The sequence below is a fragment of the Cyprinus carpio genome, chromosome A14, assembly GCF_018340385.1.
Source record: "Cyprinus carpio isolate SPL01 chromosome A14, ASM1834038v1, whole genome shotgun sequence".
Taxonomy (NCBI): Eukaryota; Metazoa; Chordata; class Actinopteri; order Cypriniformes; family Cyprinidae; genus Cyprinus; species Cyprinus carpio.
The window spans coordinates 26,800,068-26,821,514 of record NC_056585.1 but is presented as its reverse complement, the minus strand read 5'-3'; the positions used below and the strand labels follow the sequence as shown (position 1 = coordinate 26,821,514).

At 36.8% G+C, this 21,447-nt stretch overlaps 1 protein-coding gene and 1 pseudogene across 1 annotated transcript; one reads left to right on the top strand and one right to left on the bottom strand.

Moving 5' to 3' along the window:
* Positions 1 to 72: 72 nt before the first annotated feature.
* LOC109087413 (methionine--tRNA ligase, mitochondrial) lies at positions 73 to 3,783 on the bottom strand. The gene is made up of 4 exons (XM_042770417.1): positions 3,767 to 3,783; positions 2,751 to 3,039; positions 2,258 to 2,592; positions 73 to 1,254 (listed from the first exon to the last, which is right to left on the bottom strand). Exons 2-4 carry the CDS (start codon positions 3,031 to 3,033, stop codon positions 73 to 75), a joined length of 1,800 nt encoding a protein of 599 aa, XP_042626351.1. The 5' UTR covers positions 3,034 to 3,039; positions 3,767 to 3,783.
* Positions 3,784 to 3,906: 123 nt separating this feature from the next.
* LOC109100749 lies at positions 3,907 to 20,873 on the top strand (annotated as a pseudogene).
* The last annotated feature ends 574 nt before the right edge of the window (positions 20,874 to 21,447 follow it).

The following is a 21,447-nucleotide window of genomic DNA, read 5'->3' as shown; positions in this document are numbered from 1 at the left end:
TGAATCATAGAACCCCAACACCTTCACTATCTTTCATGACTACATCATTAAATCAACTCTTATAAGTATTCATTAAGATTTTCCCTCGTCTTGTGTTGTTGCCATTTTGGGAGTCTTCCTTTTCACCGGGCTCCTCTCAAGACGACTAAACAACACTCCCAAATCAGGACCCAGCGCTCGTCCTTCCAACACACAGTCTCCTCCTTCATATCTCCTCAGGAAGTTAAGAGAATCCCAGCTCCTCTCCTCAGGCGCGACTCCCAGCCTGGATAAGATTTTATGAGCAAGCCCTGGCACCACAGGTTGCAGGAGTATCCCATACATCCTGAGGCACTCCAAAGACACGTGAAGGATGGTGTCAAGCCACTGCTGGTCCTCCTTCCGGTCCAGCTTCCACGGGGCGTGTCTTTGGACGAACCTGTTAGTGAGGCGCACGCATGCGCTGATGGCCTCCAGTGCTTTATAGATGTTTAGATTCTCAAAGTGCCGCTCTACTACGACCGGAAGCGCTGATACAGCCTCCATCATCCTGTAATCATCCGAGACGGCTTTCCCACAGTTCTCTTCCTTTGGGAAGCAGGTGTTGGAGAAGCGAGGATACAGCTGTGCGGGGTTGAGCGAGGGCGCGGTGCAGCGGTTCAACAGCCCTCCTAAAGCATCCGCTAACTCGCTGTTGCACACCTTCACGACTTTATCGTCGTAATAGTCGCAGTCCGAATCCGGAACGCCTTGTCTGAGGAGAAAGTATCTCAAACCATCCGCACTGAACTTCTCAATGGCGTCCAACGGGTTGATCACGTTTCCGAGGCTCTTGGACATCTTCTTCCCCTCCACCGTCCAGTGGGAGTGAACGTATATCATCCGAGGAAGAGGCAACCCCGCAGCCATGAGGAACGCCGGCCAGTATATAGCGTGAAACTTGAGGATGTCCTTACCCACGACGTGATGCACCGCCGTCCACCACTGAGCGTGATTCTGAGGGTAACCCACCACCGTCAGGTAGTTGACCAGAGCGTCCAGCCACACGTAGATGGTTTGTTCCGGGTCTCCCGGGACTGGGATGCCCCACTGGAGCCGGCTCTTCTGCCGGGACACTGACAGATCTGGGATGTCATCGTCCTCCAGCCACTGGAGAACCAAGTCATGAAACTTCACCGGCCGGATGACCTTCGGGTTCGATCGAAGCCAGCGAAGCACTTCCGTGCGAAAGTCTGATAGACGGAACATGTAATTGTCCTCCTTCATCCACTCCACCTGTCAGAGAATTTGATTAGGTCTTGTGTATGTCAGTCTTCTAAAATCTACATGAGTCTTGTTTCCAAATATTCATTCCACATCAGTCAACCTTTACTATCTTTCAGATGTCACAGACCCCTAAATATAATCATCCTCATATAATAAAATTTAAAAGACAGCTAGCTATATAGTTTCATGTTAGTTGTACATTAAATAATTAATTTAAAAATATACTAGATAGTACACCAATGTAAAAAATGATTTGGATAATATTTAGTTTATATTTTATTTTATTTTTTTTGCTCACTTTAGGACTGTACTGTTAGATGTCAGTTCATTTGTTTTAATTTAATATTTATTTTTTAATCTATTTTTTGTTTTATTTATATTATTTAGTCCCCTTTTAATCTAAAGAAAAAATCTAATTATTCTTTCTTAATCATTTATTTTAATCAGCTTTTGTTGTTTACTTATACATTTAAGTCTGTTTTACATATCTTTTCTCATTTTTAGTTATATATATTTTAATCAAATTTTTAGTTAACTTACACATTATTTTTATGTACCTGTCAATTTTTTATTGTTTATAATTTTTAATTTACTCATATTTTAATCTATGTATTTTCCAACTCATTTATTTTAATAATTATTTATATTTAAGTTTCATTTTAAATATTTTAAAATTTAAGTGTACTTTAATCTAATTTTATTATTCACTTAATTATATAATTTTTTTTATTTTATATAATATAGACTTAACCTGTTTATTCTAATTTTTTAATCAAATTTTTTGTTGTTAACTCAATCTAATTATTTAAATCTAACATTTTTGAACTCGGTGATTAATCTCCAGATGCACACCAGTAATGGCACGTTTATAAAAACTACATAAGTGTCCTAACTGAACTTTACACACGCTGTCTGTGACCCCAGGCCATACTACTTCTGCATGTTTGCAGACCCCTGTGTTTAGATGGTGTGGTCCTCTGATGGAGCATGGGCTGTTATTCCAGGATGGTACCTTGTGGCCGCTCTCACTGGAAACCTTGATCCGTCTCCCTTCTGAGTCTGTGCCATCAGTGACTTGAGCTGGAGTGAGAAAACTTTCATCTGGAGTGGAGTACCAGCCTTCATACGTGCCTTTGTAGAGGAAGCCTTTGCTCTGGAGAACCATCCAGAAGTCTTCGACGGCTCGTGTGTGCCTCTGCTCTGTTGTTCTGATGTAGTCCGTGTAAGAGATGCTACATCTTTGGAAAACATGCTTGAAACTCTCTGAGATCTCGGTGCAGAAGCTCAGAGGCTCTTTCCCTGCATTACTGGCTGCCTGCTGGATCTTGAGACCATGTTCATCTGTACCTGCACATACAAACATCTCCCTTTAACACTGATATTAGATTAGATTCAACTTTATTGTCATTATGCAGAGTACAGGTAAAGAGCTAATGAAATGCTGTATATAAAGTTAGTGTTTCACTTCTATTAAGTCATGCAGGACAGAGACGTGTAAAACACACCTGTGGCAAACCTGGAGTTGTATCCCTTTAAGAGTTTGTATCTGTGCAGGCAGTCTGCGGTGACCGCGGAGTACACGTGACCGATGTGAGGAGACGCGTTGACGTAGAAGATGGGAGTCGTGATGTAATATGGTTTCGAGCATTGCGAGGCCTGACGGTCGTGAATACCGTACACGCGCGGAGGTCTTCCGTGGAGAGCGTGACCGGATAATCTTAGCGCTGCTCCGACTCGAGTGAGGACACGGCACGGAGACCTCATCACGAGACGCGAGAGAGGGAACATCCGGGTCTGACTTGAAAAAAAAAAAGAATAGGTCCAACAAATACTCCCTACTTTGAGATGAATTTGTCACGCTTGAAATCAGACGCTTTCGGTTTTAGTTTCATGTAAAAAAAAACCACACACACACACCATATAAATAAATAATATAAATAAATAATAGATTATATATATATATATAGTTAGGTGTGTGTACTTATATGTAATAGGTTTATATGATATCTAGTGATATGTGCGTATAAACGTAATATTTAAAAACCTATTTAAATATACATTTTATGCATAATAATATATTTACATTGACATATTTAATAGTTAAAAGCCACTCGTAATGACTACAAAATATACATTTAATATTTTCTAATTATTAAAAATATTTTGGCTGCCTGCAACTACTCAAGAATTTGATTGTGCGTGTCTGACGACTCTGTTTTAATTCTGATCTATATTATTAATCATTATATTATTGCGCATTATATCAAAGTTGTCCTAAAACCTAGAACTAAATGCGTTCTTGTCTTAAGGACAACTTTGGTGAATTTTTTTTTGATCCTCTTCAACGGTTGACTACTGTAGCCTTATAAGCAATTTGTTAGCAGCTTAATGTTTCAAAAACAATGGTTTTAAAATCATGTTTGAATTGATAAATTAATAAGATTTTAATATATAGTTAGTTTATGTATGAAAATCAGTGTTTTGATATAAAGAGATTTTGAGTGTGGCTTTTGTGTTGGACCTTTTAGCTCCGTCTTGATCCGGAAGCGGTCCTGTTGTCTCTCGATCGGCGTTTTATCATCCGCAGACTCATTCCTCCCTGAAGTTACAGTAGAATAATGAATTTAAACTCTCTTATTATCTCCCTCTTCCGTTCTCCAGATCGACCGTCTAATCTCCCCCGGGTCTCGGGCTGATAGTATTCGCGGGGTCTCGCTGTTGTAGATATGTCAGTGGTGGGCTTTGACGTGGGGTTTCTCAGCTGCTATGTAGCGGTAGCGCGCGCCGGAGGATCCGTGTAGTATCGAGACCGCGGCCAATAGAATACAGCGAACGGAGCACACCGTGAGTCCCGCGCTGCAACACACACCTCTGACCGAGCTCTAACTCTGAAATACCACGCTACTGTAAAGAACACTGTGGACGAGAGAAAACGCTAGAAACGATTGAAAATCATGTTACTCTTTAGAGTAGTGAAGCATTTGGAGAAACAGAACTGAACACAGCGACACTGGACCATTATTTAGTTATTTTCTTTTATTTTTTATATATTTGAGAAATCAGACTTTTATCTCGTGGTTTATTCAAATAAAATGCATTTTTTTATTTTTTTAATAAGTATAAATGTTCCACTTGGAGGATTTTATGATTTTTATCTATTATTATTATTATTATTGTAATGAAAAAAACAAATCTCTGTATGTATCAATGCACACATCACTTTCCAAATGTTTGAGATCTGTGAGATATTTAATGTGTTTTAAAAAGAAGTCTCTTCTGTTTTATTTGACAACAAAAATACAGGGGAAAAAAAAACAATGTTATAAAATATATTACCATTTAAAATAGTTTTTTTTTTTTTTTTAATGTACTTTAAAATGTAGTTTATTCCTGTGATGGCGCAGCTTGAATTTTCAGCGTCATTCCTCCAGTCTTCAGGGTCACGTGACCGCCTTCAGAACTCATGTCTTTTAATGATGGATTTCACCCTTAACAAGTGTGTGGGGAAACGGTTTTGCTGCTTAATATTTTTCTGGAACCTGTGATTCTTTTTTTTTTTTTTTTTTCAGGATTCCTTGATGAATAAATTTAAAAAAGAACAGCATTTATTTAAAATAGAAATCTTTTTTAGTTTTTATTATCACTTTTATCCATTTAACACTATCCTTATCCACTATCCAGCATTCATTTCTTTTTTCTAATTTGGTTTTCTAATTTGAATAAATGCACTGTTCTTTTATTTATAACTGTTATTCATCAAAGAATCCTGAAAGAAGTATTATAACAGGCTCCAAAAAAAAAAAAAAAAATATATATCTATATATATTAAGCAGCAAATCCTAAATAAATCAGCATATCAGAATGATTTCTGAAGGGTCACGTGACACTGAAGACTGATGCTGAAAATTCAGCTTTGCATCAAAGAAATAAATTACATTTCAAAGCATATTAAAATAGAAAACTGTTATTTTAATTTGCAATAATATTTCACAATATTACTGTTTTTTCTGTATTTTTGATCAAATAATTGCAGCCTTGATGAGCAGAAGAGACTTCTTTAAAAAAACACATTTTAAATCTTACTGATCCCAAACTTTTGAACGGCAGTGTATCTACATATAATGTGTGTGTGTTATTAATTACACCTGCACAGTTATTAGTCATAATATTTGTCCATGTGTGTTTGTTATTTCAGAGCGTGTGTGTCTTTTGGGCCACGGAATCGATCGATTGGAGCGGCAGCTAAAAGCCAGGTGCGTGATGTGTAGACGTCAGTCAGCTTATTATGATCTGCTTTTAATGCAGTATTTTGTGTTTGTGGTCATGCATGATTTTACTCATGTTTTTTTTTTTGTCTCAACTGAAACACAGATTGGATGTCACCAATTGCAAAAACACTGTCCAGGGATTTCAAGCGTTTCCACGGTGTTCGGGCGTTCTCAGATCCGTCTTTGTCCAGAACTGAGGTCCCGTCTGGTTTATGACCTGTCACAGATGCCATCGGCGGGCAGGACGGGCATAAAGGTGAGTAGCTAACGTCCAAGAGACTGACTGATCGGTTTGTGCCAGCACTCTTCAGAGGTCTAGTTCTGGCAGCGAACTCTTCTTGTGAAGCCAACACTTCAGCATTCTGTTGTGCGGTGAACGTGAGAAGGCATCGTGAGCTGTTCTTGTGCTTTAGCGCTCGTTGTGTTGGATGTGTGTAGGGGATGTGGACATGGAGGAGGAGAAGTGTTCAGCATCGAACAGATCACTGCCTGCGATGCTCCTCACCAAAACTCAAGAAGGAGACCGCCGGAGAGCGCCCTCAAGAAGCCGTCGCTGATTGTGTCATCTCCGATACGTGAGTGTAAAAATGAACGCCCCTGAAGGTGTTGCATGTGATCGGTGGGTGCTGAAGTGTTGTGACAGGCTCTATTAATTAGTTAGTTTATCCTTTATTGTCTTCCTTTGGAGAAATTTGTGTTGAGCGATCAAGAGAGCAGGTCAACATACAACAACAAAAACCAACACATGCATCCAATCAGTGCCATGATACTAGGATAAATTCACACATAAAGAGTGCTTCAGAGTTTTGCAATCAGTGATTAGTGCACAGTTACAAAACAGACTATTTGAAAATCTGGAATCTGGAGGATGCAAAAAAATCTACATATTGAGAAAATCCATCTTTAAAGTTGTCCAAATGAATTTCTTAGCAATGCCATAACTCCCTAATCAAAAATTAGTTTTGATATGATTACAGTAGGAAAATTTACAAAATATCTCATGGAACATGATCTTTACTAAGATCTAATCGATTTTTGGCATAAAAGACAAAAAAGGTAATTATTTTGTCCCAGGCAATGTATTTTTGGCTATTAGCTCTACATAATAACTCCACAGAGAACTTAAGACTGTGCTTTTGTGCTCCAGGCGTCACACATTTTATATCCTTTATATGAATTGGAATGGAGCCCCAGGCCTGCAATAGTATAGCATAGACATTTTTCAAAATAAGTATTCCCCGTCCCGTGTATTTTGGGCTTATTTTCATAAATAAAAGTCACGCAGTATGTATATTTCTTTCCTCTGGTTATTATTTGGTTGCACTTGCTAATTAATTTAATTTTATTTCATTTGATTCCATGTGAATTATTGTTGCTTCTATTCAGAAAGCCCTGTGGCAGGAAGGAAAGACAAAGAACATTATATCCAATGTTCCCTCTAATTTTTTTTCTTGCTGAGCAAAACTTTTCTCTATTGGGCGGACATTTCGGCCACCTGTGCAAAAAACATTCTTATACCAGACATTAACAGCGCGCATATATCTACACAGGACAGTACATATATATATATATATATATATATCATATATATACTATATATATATATATATATATATATATATATACACATATATATATATATACATACAGTATAATACACTGCCATTCCAAAAGTTTGGGATCAATAATTTTTATTAAAGAAGTTTCTTAGGCTCATCAGGCTGTATCTATTTGATAAAAAAAAAATATGAAGATTATTTCAAAAAATATTGGTAAATATTTATTTCATTTAAAAGTAATATTGTTCTAATATTATTGCACTTTTAAAATAAAAGTTTTCTATTTTAATATACTTAAAATATAAATTTATTCCTATGAAAGCAAAGCAATTTTCAGCATCATTTCTCCAGTCTTTCGGTGTCACATGATCCTTCAAAAATCATTCTAATATGCTGATTTATAATCAATCTTGGAAACAGTTGGGTGCTGCATAATATTGTTTTTTGGGACTTGTGATATTTTTGTGGATTCTTTGATAAATAAAGTTTAAAAAAAAGGACAGTGTTTATTCGAAATATAAATTTTGTGTTACAATATACACTACTAAAAATGTTTGTGGTCAATATTTTTTTTTCTTTTTTTTAAAGAAATTAATACTTTTTATTCAGCAAGAATGTGTTAAATGGATGGATAAAAAGGTGATAATAAAGACATATTTTTAGAAAGATTTCTATTTTGAATAAATGCTGTTTCTTTTTTTAACTTGTTTTTTTTTATTAATCTAAGAATCAAAGAAAAAAAGTAGTAAAACGTTCCAAAAAAAAAAAAAAAAAAAGAAAAAAAAAAATATTAAGCAGCAGCACAACAGATTCATCACTGATAATAAATCAGCATATTAGAATGTTTTCTGAAGGATAATATGACACTTGAAGGCTTGAGTAATGATGCTGAAAATTCAGCTTTGCTCCACGGGAATAAAATTATATTTTAAAGTATATTAAAACAGGGAAACCAATATTAGAAATTGCAATAATGTTTCACAATATTACTGTTTTTTCTTCTGTATTTTCGATAAATAAATACATCCTTGATGAGCAGAGACTCCATTAAAAAACAAGGTCAATTATTTATTAGGTTTATATATAGGCCTAACGTAATATTATATCAAAACAAACTGAAGCATTTAAACTGATAGAATAGAATAGAATAGAATAGAATAGAAACTGAAGCATTTAAACTGAGATCTGTAAGTTAAATATAAAAAAAAAAAAAAAAAACGTGAACGTCAATTCTTCTATAGCTATCTAAACATCCCTATGATGTACAGTTTGCACACTACACCTGTGTGACTGTAAATGTCTGTGAGTTTTGTTACCGTTCTGTGCCCATCATCCGCTGTTTCCAGCACTTAATCAAGCCACTCTTCTTTAATACATGATGACGTTTATATTTCACATGTCATTGCGTTTGCGTCGGCTCTCGAGTTGAGCTATTTCGTAGGCTACGCAACCATTAAAATATTCGGTTTCAACAGCGACTCATTTGGCGCACATCATTCCCTTTCTATGAAAAACTGTAAAACCGCATTCACCGGTTCTAAGTCTATCGTGATATCAACTCTATAGCGGTTTTACCCGGGCATTGCAATTCATTCGCTTTCGCAAATAGCTTTCCCAACTCATTTATGCGTGTGCGCGGCACATTATTTCTTCTTGCTTCTGCGCGTCCGCGGTGGAAGAAGTGCGCGGCCGCGCGCGCGCGCAGCTTAGAGGGAACATTGATTATATCTATATATCAATATATGAGTTATTATAGTTAACTAAAAAAATGTTTAAAAAAATATTGAAATAAGGATAAATGTTAACTGAAATTAAATGAAAATAGAAAAGATTTTCATTTAGTTTAATCTGATATACTATACTAAAACTTAAAAATATGTGTTAAAAAATAAAAATTAATAACTGTACAGAAATTTTTAACTGTACAGACAAGTTTATAAAAAAAAAAAAATAATAATGAATGAAAAAGGAAGGAAATTAATTAATTATTTTAACTAAAATGAAAGCAGATTTTTTTTTTTTTAAATCTAAATATGAATTAAAAACAAAAATAATACTTACTAAAATAAACAAATAAATAAAATAACACTTCTATGGCAAAATCTGTGCACACATTATATATATATATATATATATATATATATATATATATATAGTGTGTGTGTGTGTGTGTTATTTATTATATTTTGAAGCAGATATAGTTGAAAACCTAGTGTCTGATTTGTATTTTTATTAATTAAATGTTTTTGCTTGATAATATCTCGCTGTATCCCTTTATTAAGGAAAAACAAATTATTTGCTCATTTTTCATTGCACCCCTAAAGTTTCTAAATGCGCTCCTAAATGTTTTCAACTTAGGAACTTATGTGCTCCTTATGAAAAATGAAGCGTCAATCCCTGCATATGTATGAGTTACTGGAGACAGAGATCCACTTTAGATTCTCTGAATACTCTGAAATCAGTTTGCTAAGCGTATGCTGCTTTCGGTCCCACAGGTCCCCTGCTTCTACACGGACGCTGAGAGGAGGTCCGTCATCGATGCGGCTCAGATCGCAGGACTCAACTGTCTGAGACTCATGAATGAAACCACCGCAGGTGAAGTGGAGCTCAGTTTCAGTTGTAACACACCCGCTTTCTGCTCTTGAGTGACATCCGTGGCTTTTGCACGCAGTGGCTCTGTGGTTCGGGATCTACAAGCAGGATCTTCCCGCTCCGGAAGAGAAGCCGAGGACGGTGGTGTTTGTGGATATCGGCCATTCAGGCTACCAGGTGTCTGTGTGTGCCTTTAATAAAGGCAAGCTGAAGGTTTGTGCCCATGACATTTCTTTCTTCTAAATGTGATCTGGACTGTTGTGTGGAAATATAGACAAAGCGTTTTTTCTGTACAGATTCTAGCTACAGCCTTTGACCCTGAAATGGGAGGAAAAGACTTTGATGAGCGACTGGTCAAACATTTCTGTGAGGAGTTTGCGGTGAAGTACAAGCTGGATGTGAGGTCCAAGCCCAGAGCGTTGGTCCGGCTCTACCAGGAATGTGAGAAGCTGAAGAAGCTGATGAGCGCCAACTCCTCCGACCTGCCCCTGAACATCGAGTGCTTCATGAATGATATCGATGTCTCAAGCAAACTCAACCGGTACGCACTTATTTAATCTCAGCTGGAATGAAACTATCACATGTTCTCACGTCACGTTGTTCCAAGCCTGTTTGATTTTCTTTGTTTCGAGGAACAAAAAAAGCAGGATTTTTGGATGGGTTTTCAAGCTGCTGTTTTTCGTGAGTCGAGGAACGGGTTCTCAGGGTCACAAAACATCGTTAAAGTTCAAGCAATCCATACGACTTGTGCACTACAGTACGAGTCTTAAAGGGATAGTTCACTCAAAAATTAAAATGGTCATCATTTACTCAAACCTCGTGTCACAGGGTCTGCACGGGGTCTTAAAAAGTCTTAAATTTAAGCCATATCAAATTTAAGCCATAAACGCTTTTTTAGATAGTATAAGAAAGTCTTAATTATGATTTCAAGAGGTCTTAAATTTGGGGACGGAAAGATAAGAATTGAGGTGGAGTTTTATGATTAAACTTGATTGCTCAGTCAGGTGCTGCTGCTTTGTGTACTGTGTTTAAAACATTATTTCTGCCTTTCTGAAAGCGCCACCTGCTGGCAGAGAATGAATTTGCATTTTAAATCCTCCTGTTTTTGTTCAGATCAGTGTGAAAATCGAACCATATTTTTACGCAGTTGTAAATGTGAACCAGTGGATCGAAAAGAAGCTAATGCATTACACAAATCTAAACATTTTTAGACACTAATATATATTTGTTATTAAATTAATCTGATTGCTTGATTAAAAATTGTTTACATTAATATAACAAGTGTTACTTTTGACTCATCCCTTTTCTTAAAAATGGTTTAGAGGCTGTTTATCATTTATAAGACTTTATGTTTTTGTCAAAACCGGTATCTGAACTCATTTTACAGTTAAGACCCAGTTCTTAAAAAGTCTTAAATCTGATTTTAATAATCCTGCAGATACCCCGTCACAAGTCTTTCATTCATCTTCAAAACACAAATTAAGGTACTTTTTCTGTCCCTGCATTCAAAGCTCATTATACCAAAACTTGCTTCAAAAATTCATAAAGACATTGTAAACGTAATCTATATGAATCAAGAATTAATGTATTTGCATATGTGTGCATTTATCAATGTTTATATTGTAAGTTAAATTAAATCTGTTTATCATATAAAGTGATTCCGTATTCTAATCTTTTAGAATGGATTTCTTTTTTTGAATTTTATGAAGTTTTGATATAATGGAGTTTCAAGGGAGGGACAGAAATTTCTCAGGGTTCTTTAAAAATATCTTCATTTGTGTTTTGGTGATGAATTAAAATCTGGTTTGGAATGACATGAAATGATGACAAAATGTAAATTTCTGGGTGAACTGTCCCTTTAAGAAGATCGCTCAAAATCCTGAATCTCACGCATCACTCATATCTCATTTGCATATTCAGTCTTGAGCCTAAACCAACAGCATGAAAATGAGATCTGAGTGCCACAGTGATTCTTTCAGCAGGACGTATAGGGTTGAAATGACAATTTAGTTCAACTGAAGTCATCCTGACAGTAGTTGATTTTGAGCTTCTGTATTGTTTTATATAACAGGGCTCAGTTTGAAGAGATGTGTGCTGATATTTTAGTCCGAGTGGAGCCTCCGCTGCGCAGTCTACTGGAGCAAGCTCGTAAGTGACGACCCTTTCTTGGATAATAAGGCTGTATGTCATAGAAATGATTCATTCAACCGTCTGTCACCTGCTCCTGTGCAGATCTGAAGAAAGATGACATCCATGCTGTAGAAATAGTGGGCGGAGCCTCTAGAATGCCAGCCATCAAAGAACGAATCAATAAGTTCTTTGGGAAGGAGCCGAGCACGACGCTGAATGCTGATGAGGCTGTGGCCAGAGGATGTGCCCTTCAGGTCAGGTTACGTTTCCTCTGCTGACTCGAGCCGTGCTCATAGTTTAACAAGACTGGATTTGAGAACAGCTGTGAGCTTTTAGGCCACATTTACGCTGCAGGTCTTGATGCCCAATTCTGATTTGTTGAATATATTCGATTCTTTTGATGACCAGCTCACATCTTCTTTTAAAAATGACCTATATCTGATATCGGCATTTAAATTGTGCACTTGGCAAGACAACCTAGAAACAGGGATGCCAGGCCAGGAAACTGATCGGAGAATCTCAGAATCCATGTGTTTTTTTCCTGCTTAAACATGTGCCACATGAGAGGACGAATCAGAATTGAGTCACTTGAACCATGTAACGCAGTGTTTTTTCCCGCCTCATTTGCTGTGTCTCCTGATCCCACAGTGCGCTATCCTCTCCCCTGCTTTTAAAGTGCGTGAGTTCTCCATAACGGACGTGGTTGCGTTTCCCATCTCTCTGAAATGGAATTCTGCAGCTGAAGACGGAGTCAGGTACAAACATGTAACGTTCAGTCGTCGCGCTTGATATTGCTCTGTTTTTATTTACACTGCTCTTTCATTTTCCGTTTCAGTGACTGTGAGGTCTTCCCAAAGAACCATGCATCACCTTTCTCCAAAGTGCTGACGTTTTACCGTAGAGAGCCGTTCTCTTTGGAAGCGTACTACAGCTGCCCTAAAGAGCTCCCTTATCCAGATCCCACAATAGGTACACACACACACACACACACACACACACACACACACACTTACTCTCTCTCTCTCACACACACACACACACACACACACACACACACACACACACTCACTCTCTCTCTCTCTCTCACACACACACACACACACACACACACACACACACACACTCACTTACTCTCTCTCACACACACACCACACACACACACTCACTTTCTCTCTCTCACTCTCACACACACACACACACCACACACACACACACACACACACAACAGTCTCTCTCACACACACACTCACTCTCACACACACACACACACACACACTCTCACAAAAACACTCACACACAGACTCACTCACTCACACACAAACACACACTCTCCTCACACACTCACTCACTCATCACATATCAAACACACACACTCACTCACTTACACTCACACACACACACACACTCACACACACAAACACTCACACAGACAATCACTCTCTCACACACACAAACAGTCACACTCACATTCACACACGCACACATACACATACTGACACACACTCACACACACACAAACACTCACACACACAAAATCTCACACACAAACACTCACTCTCTCTCTCTCACACACACACACACAAACACTCTCTCACACACACAAACACTCACACACACGCACACACTCAGGGTGCAAAAGTAACACTCGCCAAATGCCATTTGTGAGTAAAAATGCCTTTTAATTAATGGAGGTACTGGCCAATGTGTTTTTTGTTGTTTTTTAGAAATCTCAAATTAAAGAAGCGTTATCTACAGAACCAGTCAAATGCTCTATACCTTTCACAGATCTGAGATTAGCATTAAATGCATACACCAGAAATAAAAGTTGATCAGAATGAGATCAGTGCTTAAACAACAAATTACGTGAAATAAATCCTGATGTTGTTAGGGGGAATGTATTTATTTTTTTTTTAAGTTTTTTAAGGACTACATTTTTACTATCAGGAGAAAATTCCCCAAAATCTTAAACATATTTAGTTTTAATTAAAAAAAAAAAACGAAAACCTGGCTCTCGTCATAAACATAGCCATAGAAGCTGGCATTACATTAAAAATTTAGGGGGGGGAAATCACAAAATAATGCATGATTTAAATTGCAGCATAACCACAATAGTCTGATCCTCTTTGTTTTATTTATTGTTCATATTGTTTTTTCATCTGGCATTAATGTCAGCATGAAATGAAACCTCTACCATTTTAAATTGTAAAAGCACATTATTGTGAACAATTCATCATTTTTTTAAAAACAGTTAGACCTTGTAATTTTTAATCGAAATGTCATAACTGAATCTTCTGGAAAAACCGCCAGACCGCTCTCTTATGAAGTTTGCAGGACTTTAACTATCAGCATCCACATCTCAACATCAAAATCTGGTTCAAAGAAAGATTTTTTTTTTCTTGGATGTACGTTACAATATGCAATAAGATCTATTGCTGTTTCCATTTAATCTTTTAGCTAATTAAACGATTCTAAGAGATACAGATGGACTGCTAAGAAAACCACGACTTATAGTCTTATTTAAAAAACTGAAGAGCATTGATCTACTGAAATCAAAATGTGAGAAGCAAAATCACAATGTGTTCTTTCAGAGAGACTAGCGAGTTCATGGGTGATACAGTGACCTGAGAGAAAAACATCTCAATTCTGTTGCTATAGAAACTAAAAATCATGCAAAAACATGTATTTCTATGGCCAGTAATCTTTCATATGTGGAAAATATTATGGGCCCTGCATGTGCTCTTTTCTTTTCATGACATATTTTTACTGCACAGTCTTTGTCATGGATGCATTCTGTATGTAAACATGTACGATCAAACTCTCACGCAGGCCAGTACGTCATCCAGAAGGTGATTCCCCAGGCCTCAGGCGAGAGCTCAAAGGTCAAGGTGAAGGTGCGAGTCAATATCCACGGGATCTTCAGCGTGTCCAGTGCTTCGCTAGTGGAGGTGCAGAAATCTGAGGAGGAAGAGGAGAGCATGGACACGGAGCAGAGCACGGAAAAAGACAATGAGGTATTGCTGCGGGATACTACTGTTCACATGAACTAAACTCTGCTTCAACGCCCTCATCATGATCCGTGTTTTGGCATTACTCCAAGTTATTAATGTATATGCTGTGAGGCGGTAGAGAACATCCATGCTTCTGGTGAAGTTACCGCTGTGTGTTTCCAATCACTCACAGAGCAAAATGCAGGTCGATCCAGATGAACAAAAGACTCCAGGGACCGGAGAACAGGAAGATGGAGAGAAAAAAGCGGGAACAGAGGAAATGGAGGTAAAGGAGAACTACAAATAGCACCTATTAACCCATAGATTTTGGATTATTTGACAGTCATGCTGAAAACCATCCATACTAGGGGTGTGCCATATTTATTGTCTTTGATGATATAGAAATTGTTTGTTTATTTATGTGTATGCTGAGATTATATTATATGTTACTTATTTCGATTTAGAGTAATGTATTCACTATAGAAAGCATGTGATTATTCATTTTACGCAACCGTTCAACAAACAAGAAGTTAATATTGAGTGAGTTACATTTTAGACACAATATTGTTTGTTTTTTCTGTTTTGCCAATGAAAATAGTTCCAATCAAAGCCGGATCAGAACATATGTGTGTCTCAGAGCAACACTGCACTGAATCTGTTTTTGAACAAATCTTTTGAGTCAGTGATTCAGTGATCCATTCATAAACACAGTGCTATTTCTAAATGAATCAGCTATTTTGAACGAATCGCTTGAATGAATGATTCAATGAATAGTTTACCCAAAAATTTACCACAAGATTTACTCGCCCTCAAGCCATCCTAGGTGTATATGACTTTCTTCTTTCAGACGAATTATTTTCTTACCCAGACACATCGATTAACTTCAGAAGACTTTATTAACCCCCCGGAGCTGTGCACTTTTCATGATGGATGGATGCACTTTAATTTGCTTCAAAACCTCGACCTCCGTTCACTGCCATTATAAAGCTTGAAAGAGCCAGGACATTTTTTAAATATAACTTTGACTCTATTTGTCTGAAAGAGGAAAGTCATATCCACCTAGGATGGGGTAACTTTTATTTTTGGGTGAACTATCCCTTTAACCCCTTAACTGTCACCGGCCCACCTGTGGGACGCTTGGCGCTCTTTTGCTCTATAAAAATCTTTTAGTAATCATGATAAATTATATATCATTTGAAAGCTTAGAACCCCAAGATTCATCCTGTGAAAACCATTTTGAAATCGGACATTGGGTTACCATGGAAATGGTACTTTACAATCTTATGGCGGTCTCCTCCCCCTTAGTGGGCAGTGTCAAGTGTCATATTACAAAATGCATTACGGTCTTTTAGAATCAAAACTTTTTAGAATCTTGGCAACAAACATATCATTGGAAAGGTCTGAGTCTCAGGATTCCATATTCGGTGGTTATTTTGAGTATTGAAGTAAAATTGACAGAGAAATCTAGGGAAGAATTCATTAAACAAAATTCAAATGAGTTTTGATGGCTCCCAGTGGCTGTTTGTGGTATGACGCCCTAAATAAAATTTCAATTTTTTTCATATCAACTTCAAATTTGGAACATAACTTATTTAGACACAAGGCTTTAATTTTATACCAATTTTAGAGTAAAACCTGTTATGTAAAATATTTATAATAAATAAAATTAATATAGCGCATTTTATTTACAGTACATTTAAACGTCTATAACTTTTTGATACTTTGATTTTTTGAAAAAAAATGTATTCTTTAAAAAGAGACCAACCTTAGGTCTATATTCCAAAGTGTTCATAAAGTACAACAATTTAAGTTTGGATAGTGCACTTTAATGCCTGTTTTAAAAAATGGGGGGTGACAGTAAAGGGGTTAAGACACAGGGGACAGTTTTAGTGTTATATTTATTTATCCATGAGAGGCCTAAACCAGCCAAGTTACCAGCACCAAAACACACTCCGTAAAATACTGTTTTATTATCGTTATCAGAAAAAATCCCTGTAAATATTGAGAGATTGTTTCATACTACTTCATACGCCCTAATTTCTCCCTCCATGGATGGTGATTTGTTCAGACGTCTGCAGAGGAAGGCAAACAGGAGAAGAAATCAGATCAGCCTCCACAAGCCAAGAAGGCCAAAGTGAAAACTAAGGTCCTGGAGCTGCCCATCGAGAACAACCCACAGTGGCAGCTAGCCAATGACATGCTCAACCTCTTCGTGGAGAGCGAGGTATGCTGTCCGTGCAGATGAGGACTGGGGAAACGTTTTCAACTGTGAGTTCAATCTACTGTGAAATTCTTCCTCCTCAGGGTAAGATGATCATGCAGGACAAGCTTGAGAAGGAGCGGAACGATGCCAAGAACTATGTGGAGGAGTACGTGTACGAGATGAGGGACAAACTGCACGGGATATTCGAGAAGTTCGTCAACGAGAGCGTGAGAGCAGTCACATGGCTTAAATCTAAATTGTGGAATTTACATATTGCGAAATGTCTTAAAATCTTAAAGCAGTTTATTTAAATGAAGTAAAAGAAACTGCTTTCATCAGTGAAATATCTGTATGAAACCATTTTAAAAATCCTGTTCTAGTAATCACAAAAGACTGGAAAATTCATGGACATTCATTGTTCAGAAGGTGTTTTATATCACTATCAAATCTAAAGATCGCAGACATTTATTGTTATTGTGCACGTATTAAAAATGGATTAACTTGATCCATGCTGTATTTAATTTAATGTACTAAAATAACAAACTTAACTTATAAAACATAAAAAATTATAAACACTATATAGACTTTTTTTTTTTTTAATGTCTATGAAATGACTTAAACTTTGACTAAAATGAAAATAGAAAATATTAAACCACTGATTTAAAATATGAATAAAAATATATCTCAGGGCATGTTATTTTAATATTACTTATATATTATAGTATTTATAATTTATATTTTTAATTGGCTTTTATTTTTATATATTTAATTTTAATTTTATTTTAAGATTAAATAATTTTGCTTTTGTTAATTTTTTAAAATATTTCTATATATCTTTAGTTTTATTTTGGTTTTAGTCATTTTAGTCCTTCAGCTTATTTCAGTTAGCAGCATATCTGCTTTTTTCATCTATTTCAGCTTCATTTGAATTAACAAAAAATATTTTAATAGTTTTAGCAGTAACTTCAGCGGTGCCTGACTGCCGTCTGCGTTCTCTTACAGGACAGAGATGCTCTCTCATTAAAACTGGAGGACACTGAGGTCTGGCTGTATGAGGACGGTGAAGACCAGCCTAAACAAGTATACGTTTGATATAAACTAGTTGATCTGAAGGTACTAAACATCTTTTGAGGTCTATCATTTATGATGTTACACACTCAGGCACCAAATTATGTCCACTAAGTGCAAAGTACTGGTTCTTTTGACATTGCTAATTATACTTACGTCATGCATTTAGAAAGATGATGTATTTTGGGCTTGTTAACGTATTAAAAATGTTCTTGCAGAGTCTCGGCCAACCTATTCAAGACAGATACACAGAGTTTGAGGAGAGACCCAGAGCTTTCGATGAGTTGGGCAGACAGCTGCAGCAATACATGAAGATTGTAGAGGCCTACAAAACCAAGGTGTGCTTGTGCTGGATAAAAGTTACAGAAGGTTTTGCACCTACCTGTTGGACAATGGCTTCACATGTCGTTCTGAATTACAGGAAGAGCTGTATGATCATCTGGAGGAGGCTGAGGTTCAGAAGGTGGACAGGATGGTGAACGATGTCATGATCTGGATGAACAGTAAAATGAACCAGCAGAGCAAACAGAGTCTCGCCATTGAGCCTGTGGTGAAGACGACAGAGATACAGGCCAAAACACGGGTCAGTCACAGTTTGTTTATCATTCAGCAGCATGCTACAGATCACAGTACTATCGTAACCACGGAATAAAGTGTCTCTCGGTAAAGATTTTGCTATATCATTTATTTTGTGGTATGCAAATGTTTGCACGTAGCACAGTACTACTTAAATTACATACACCTGACCTAAGAGTGATAAAGAAACATGCATGAATGAGAAAATAAAGAGTGGCATGTGCATAATGTTAAATAGAGTTATTAACTCTTTCTCCACCAGGATTTTTGAAAAAAGTTTCCAGCCACCGCCAGCGATTTTGATGATTTTCACTAAAATTTGATGGCCTCCTGTATATATTGCTGTAATGGGTTTTTTGAATTTTGAATTAAACAAAATTAAGGTTAGGGGCTTTTATTTTAAAAAAAAAAAATTTTTTTATTTTTGGTTTAAAGCATTTTTTTTATCAACACTTGAATATAAGTAGGTTTCATTAAAAAAATGTGTTTTGAGCAAAAAGTGAGAAAATCAAATTTTTATCAAAAACTACACCTGGATAATATTCAGTATGATTATCAAAGCATAAATCCAGTAAATTGCTTCCATCAACACCTCCAAAGCTTGCACAGACATATATCGCTTCCTGGATCAACATTTTACTCCGTAACATTATACAGTTTTCAATTTAAATGCTGCGTATTGCTGATGATCGCATTATTTCTCATATGCATCTGTTTACACCAGAGATCGCTTGTTTCTCCGTCCTGTTCACGTGTGTTTTTGTTCGGGAGGTTTTGTACTCGCTCAGAAGATGTGTAATAGTGCCCCCGAGTGTATAACAGTGAAAACACGAAAAGCCATAAAAACTCGTCTTTGGCGGGGAAGCGTTGTCTTCTAAATGACGAGATAACTCATCAATGGCGGGGAAAGAGTTAAAAGCAATAAGCAGTGGAAAACTCAATGCATGGCACGCGATCACAAATTCAAGACGTGCATGATGTTTAATAAAGTTATTAAGCGCAATAAGCAGTGAAAAAGAACTCAATGTAATTCTCACTCGCTGACATACAGCCGAAGCCCGTGCACAGAACGCATCTCTTTCAGTGTGTGATCGCAAATTTAGTTCTCTTTCGCATCATATTGCGCTTGAATGGTCAAATACACATATAATTATGTCAGAATGCGGAGTATTCACAAGCACAGTAAGATATGGCATAAATTAATGTAAGCAATTGGGTGAAAACTGGATGTGTTTCAGTGTATTGGATCTGTGCAGCTGGTCTTAAAGAGACAGCAGTCTAATTTACATGCTGCTGTCTGTCATTAATGTTAATCAAACAACAAAAGACAGAGAAAATCACTCACTGCTCTGCACTGAATCACTTTTAGATCTTTACTAAGAATCAATTCATATTTGATTCATAAAGTGAAGACTATCCAGTGTTTTTGTTCTAAATTTCTGTTGGATTTATTATCAAGTAAATGTTCTGGTGCTGAAAACGTATTATTTTTTAAATGTAGGGTTAGGGTTGTAGAGTCAGTGTTGGGGAATTTTGCAAATTTGATTTTAATTCATTTGTATTTTTGTTCTATTGTGTTTGTAATTTACTGCTTTGTTCTTATTTTTAATAACAATAATAATGTAAATAAAAATAGCTGTATTGAGATTTCTCATACCGTGAAATAAGGTTTTGTTCACATTGTTCATCCCTATACTATGGTATTGCCATCCAATGCATTAACTGTATCAGCTTAATACGTTCTCTTTGCATTTTCCACAGGAGCTCTTCTCCACTTGCAATCCCATTGTGACCAAACCCAAGCCCAAAGTGGACTTGCCAAAAGAAGAGAACCCTTCAGAACCGAATGGGCCGGTCAATACACAAGAAAACCCTGAAGCCCAGCCCAGCGGCGCAGAGCAAGCGGCTACAGACGCCGCAGAAGCCAAGCCAGACATGGACCTCGATTAACCGCGCTGTGTAATGTTACGTTAACGTTACACATTATGTTATGCAACATAATGTTTTGTTAATGTTAACTTATGTTTCCAGTGACTGCTAACGCTAAATCCTCCTCCTCACGGCGGGGTGACTCTGCCAATGAGAGAATCAGTGGCTACATTTGCATGTCCTTTTATATTAAGAAAAACATAAATCACAATGCTGTACGACTTTGATTGAGAACAATTCTGTCTGCCTACGATTGAGTATCTGTTATATGCTGGTTCTGTCAACTGTTGTTTCAATAAATATAGATTGAAACATACGTGTGCACGCTTGTATTGTGGAATTATTTTAACACAATGTGAAATGCGGTTTGCTTCACGTATTGATTTCTGAATACATTTACTCACGATACTGGTTATCTTCAGCGCATAGGCCAGAACAGGTGCATGTTAAATGAAGTGTGTCACAATATTTGTCAGGTTTAGCCATGTGACCAGTGCGGCAAATAATTTATAAATGATTTTTTTTTTTTTTCACATTCAACGTCTTATGTTTGCCTTTGCGCATCTCGGATCCAGTTTACTTGCAGTTAAACCCTTTTGAAACACCTGATTGTAAGTTCTCAATTTTTTGTGTGTGTGTTTCTATGGCACTTTCCACAAAAACAAATATTTATTTGGCTTAAATTGTAAATATATCCCTCTTAAATGGGGATTTTGGCCTTAATTTTTGAATTAATTACTAAATGTAAAGCATGCAACAAATTGACTGTCTGTTGAAATTATATTTAGTTCATAGTAATTTTTTTTTTAATTATTATGACCAAAGTGTAATATTTAATTGTGTCCCAGGATTTGCATTCATCCCTGATATAGCTTGATATTCCACATAAA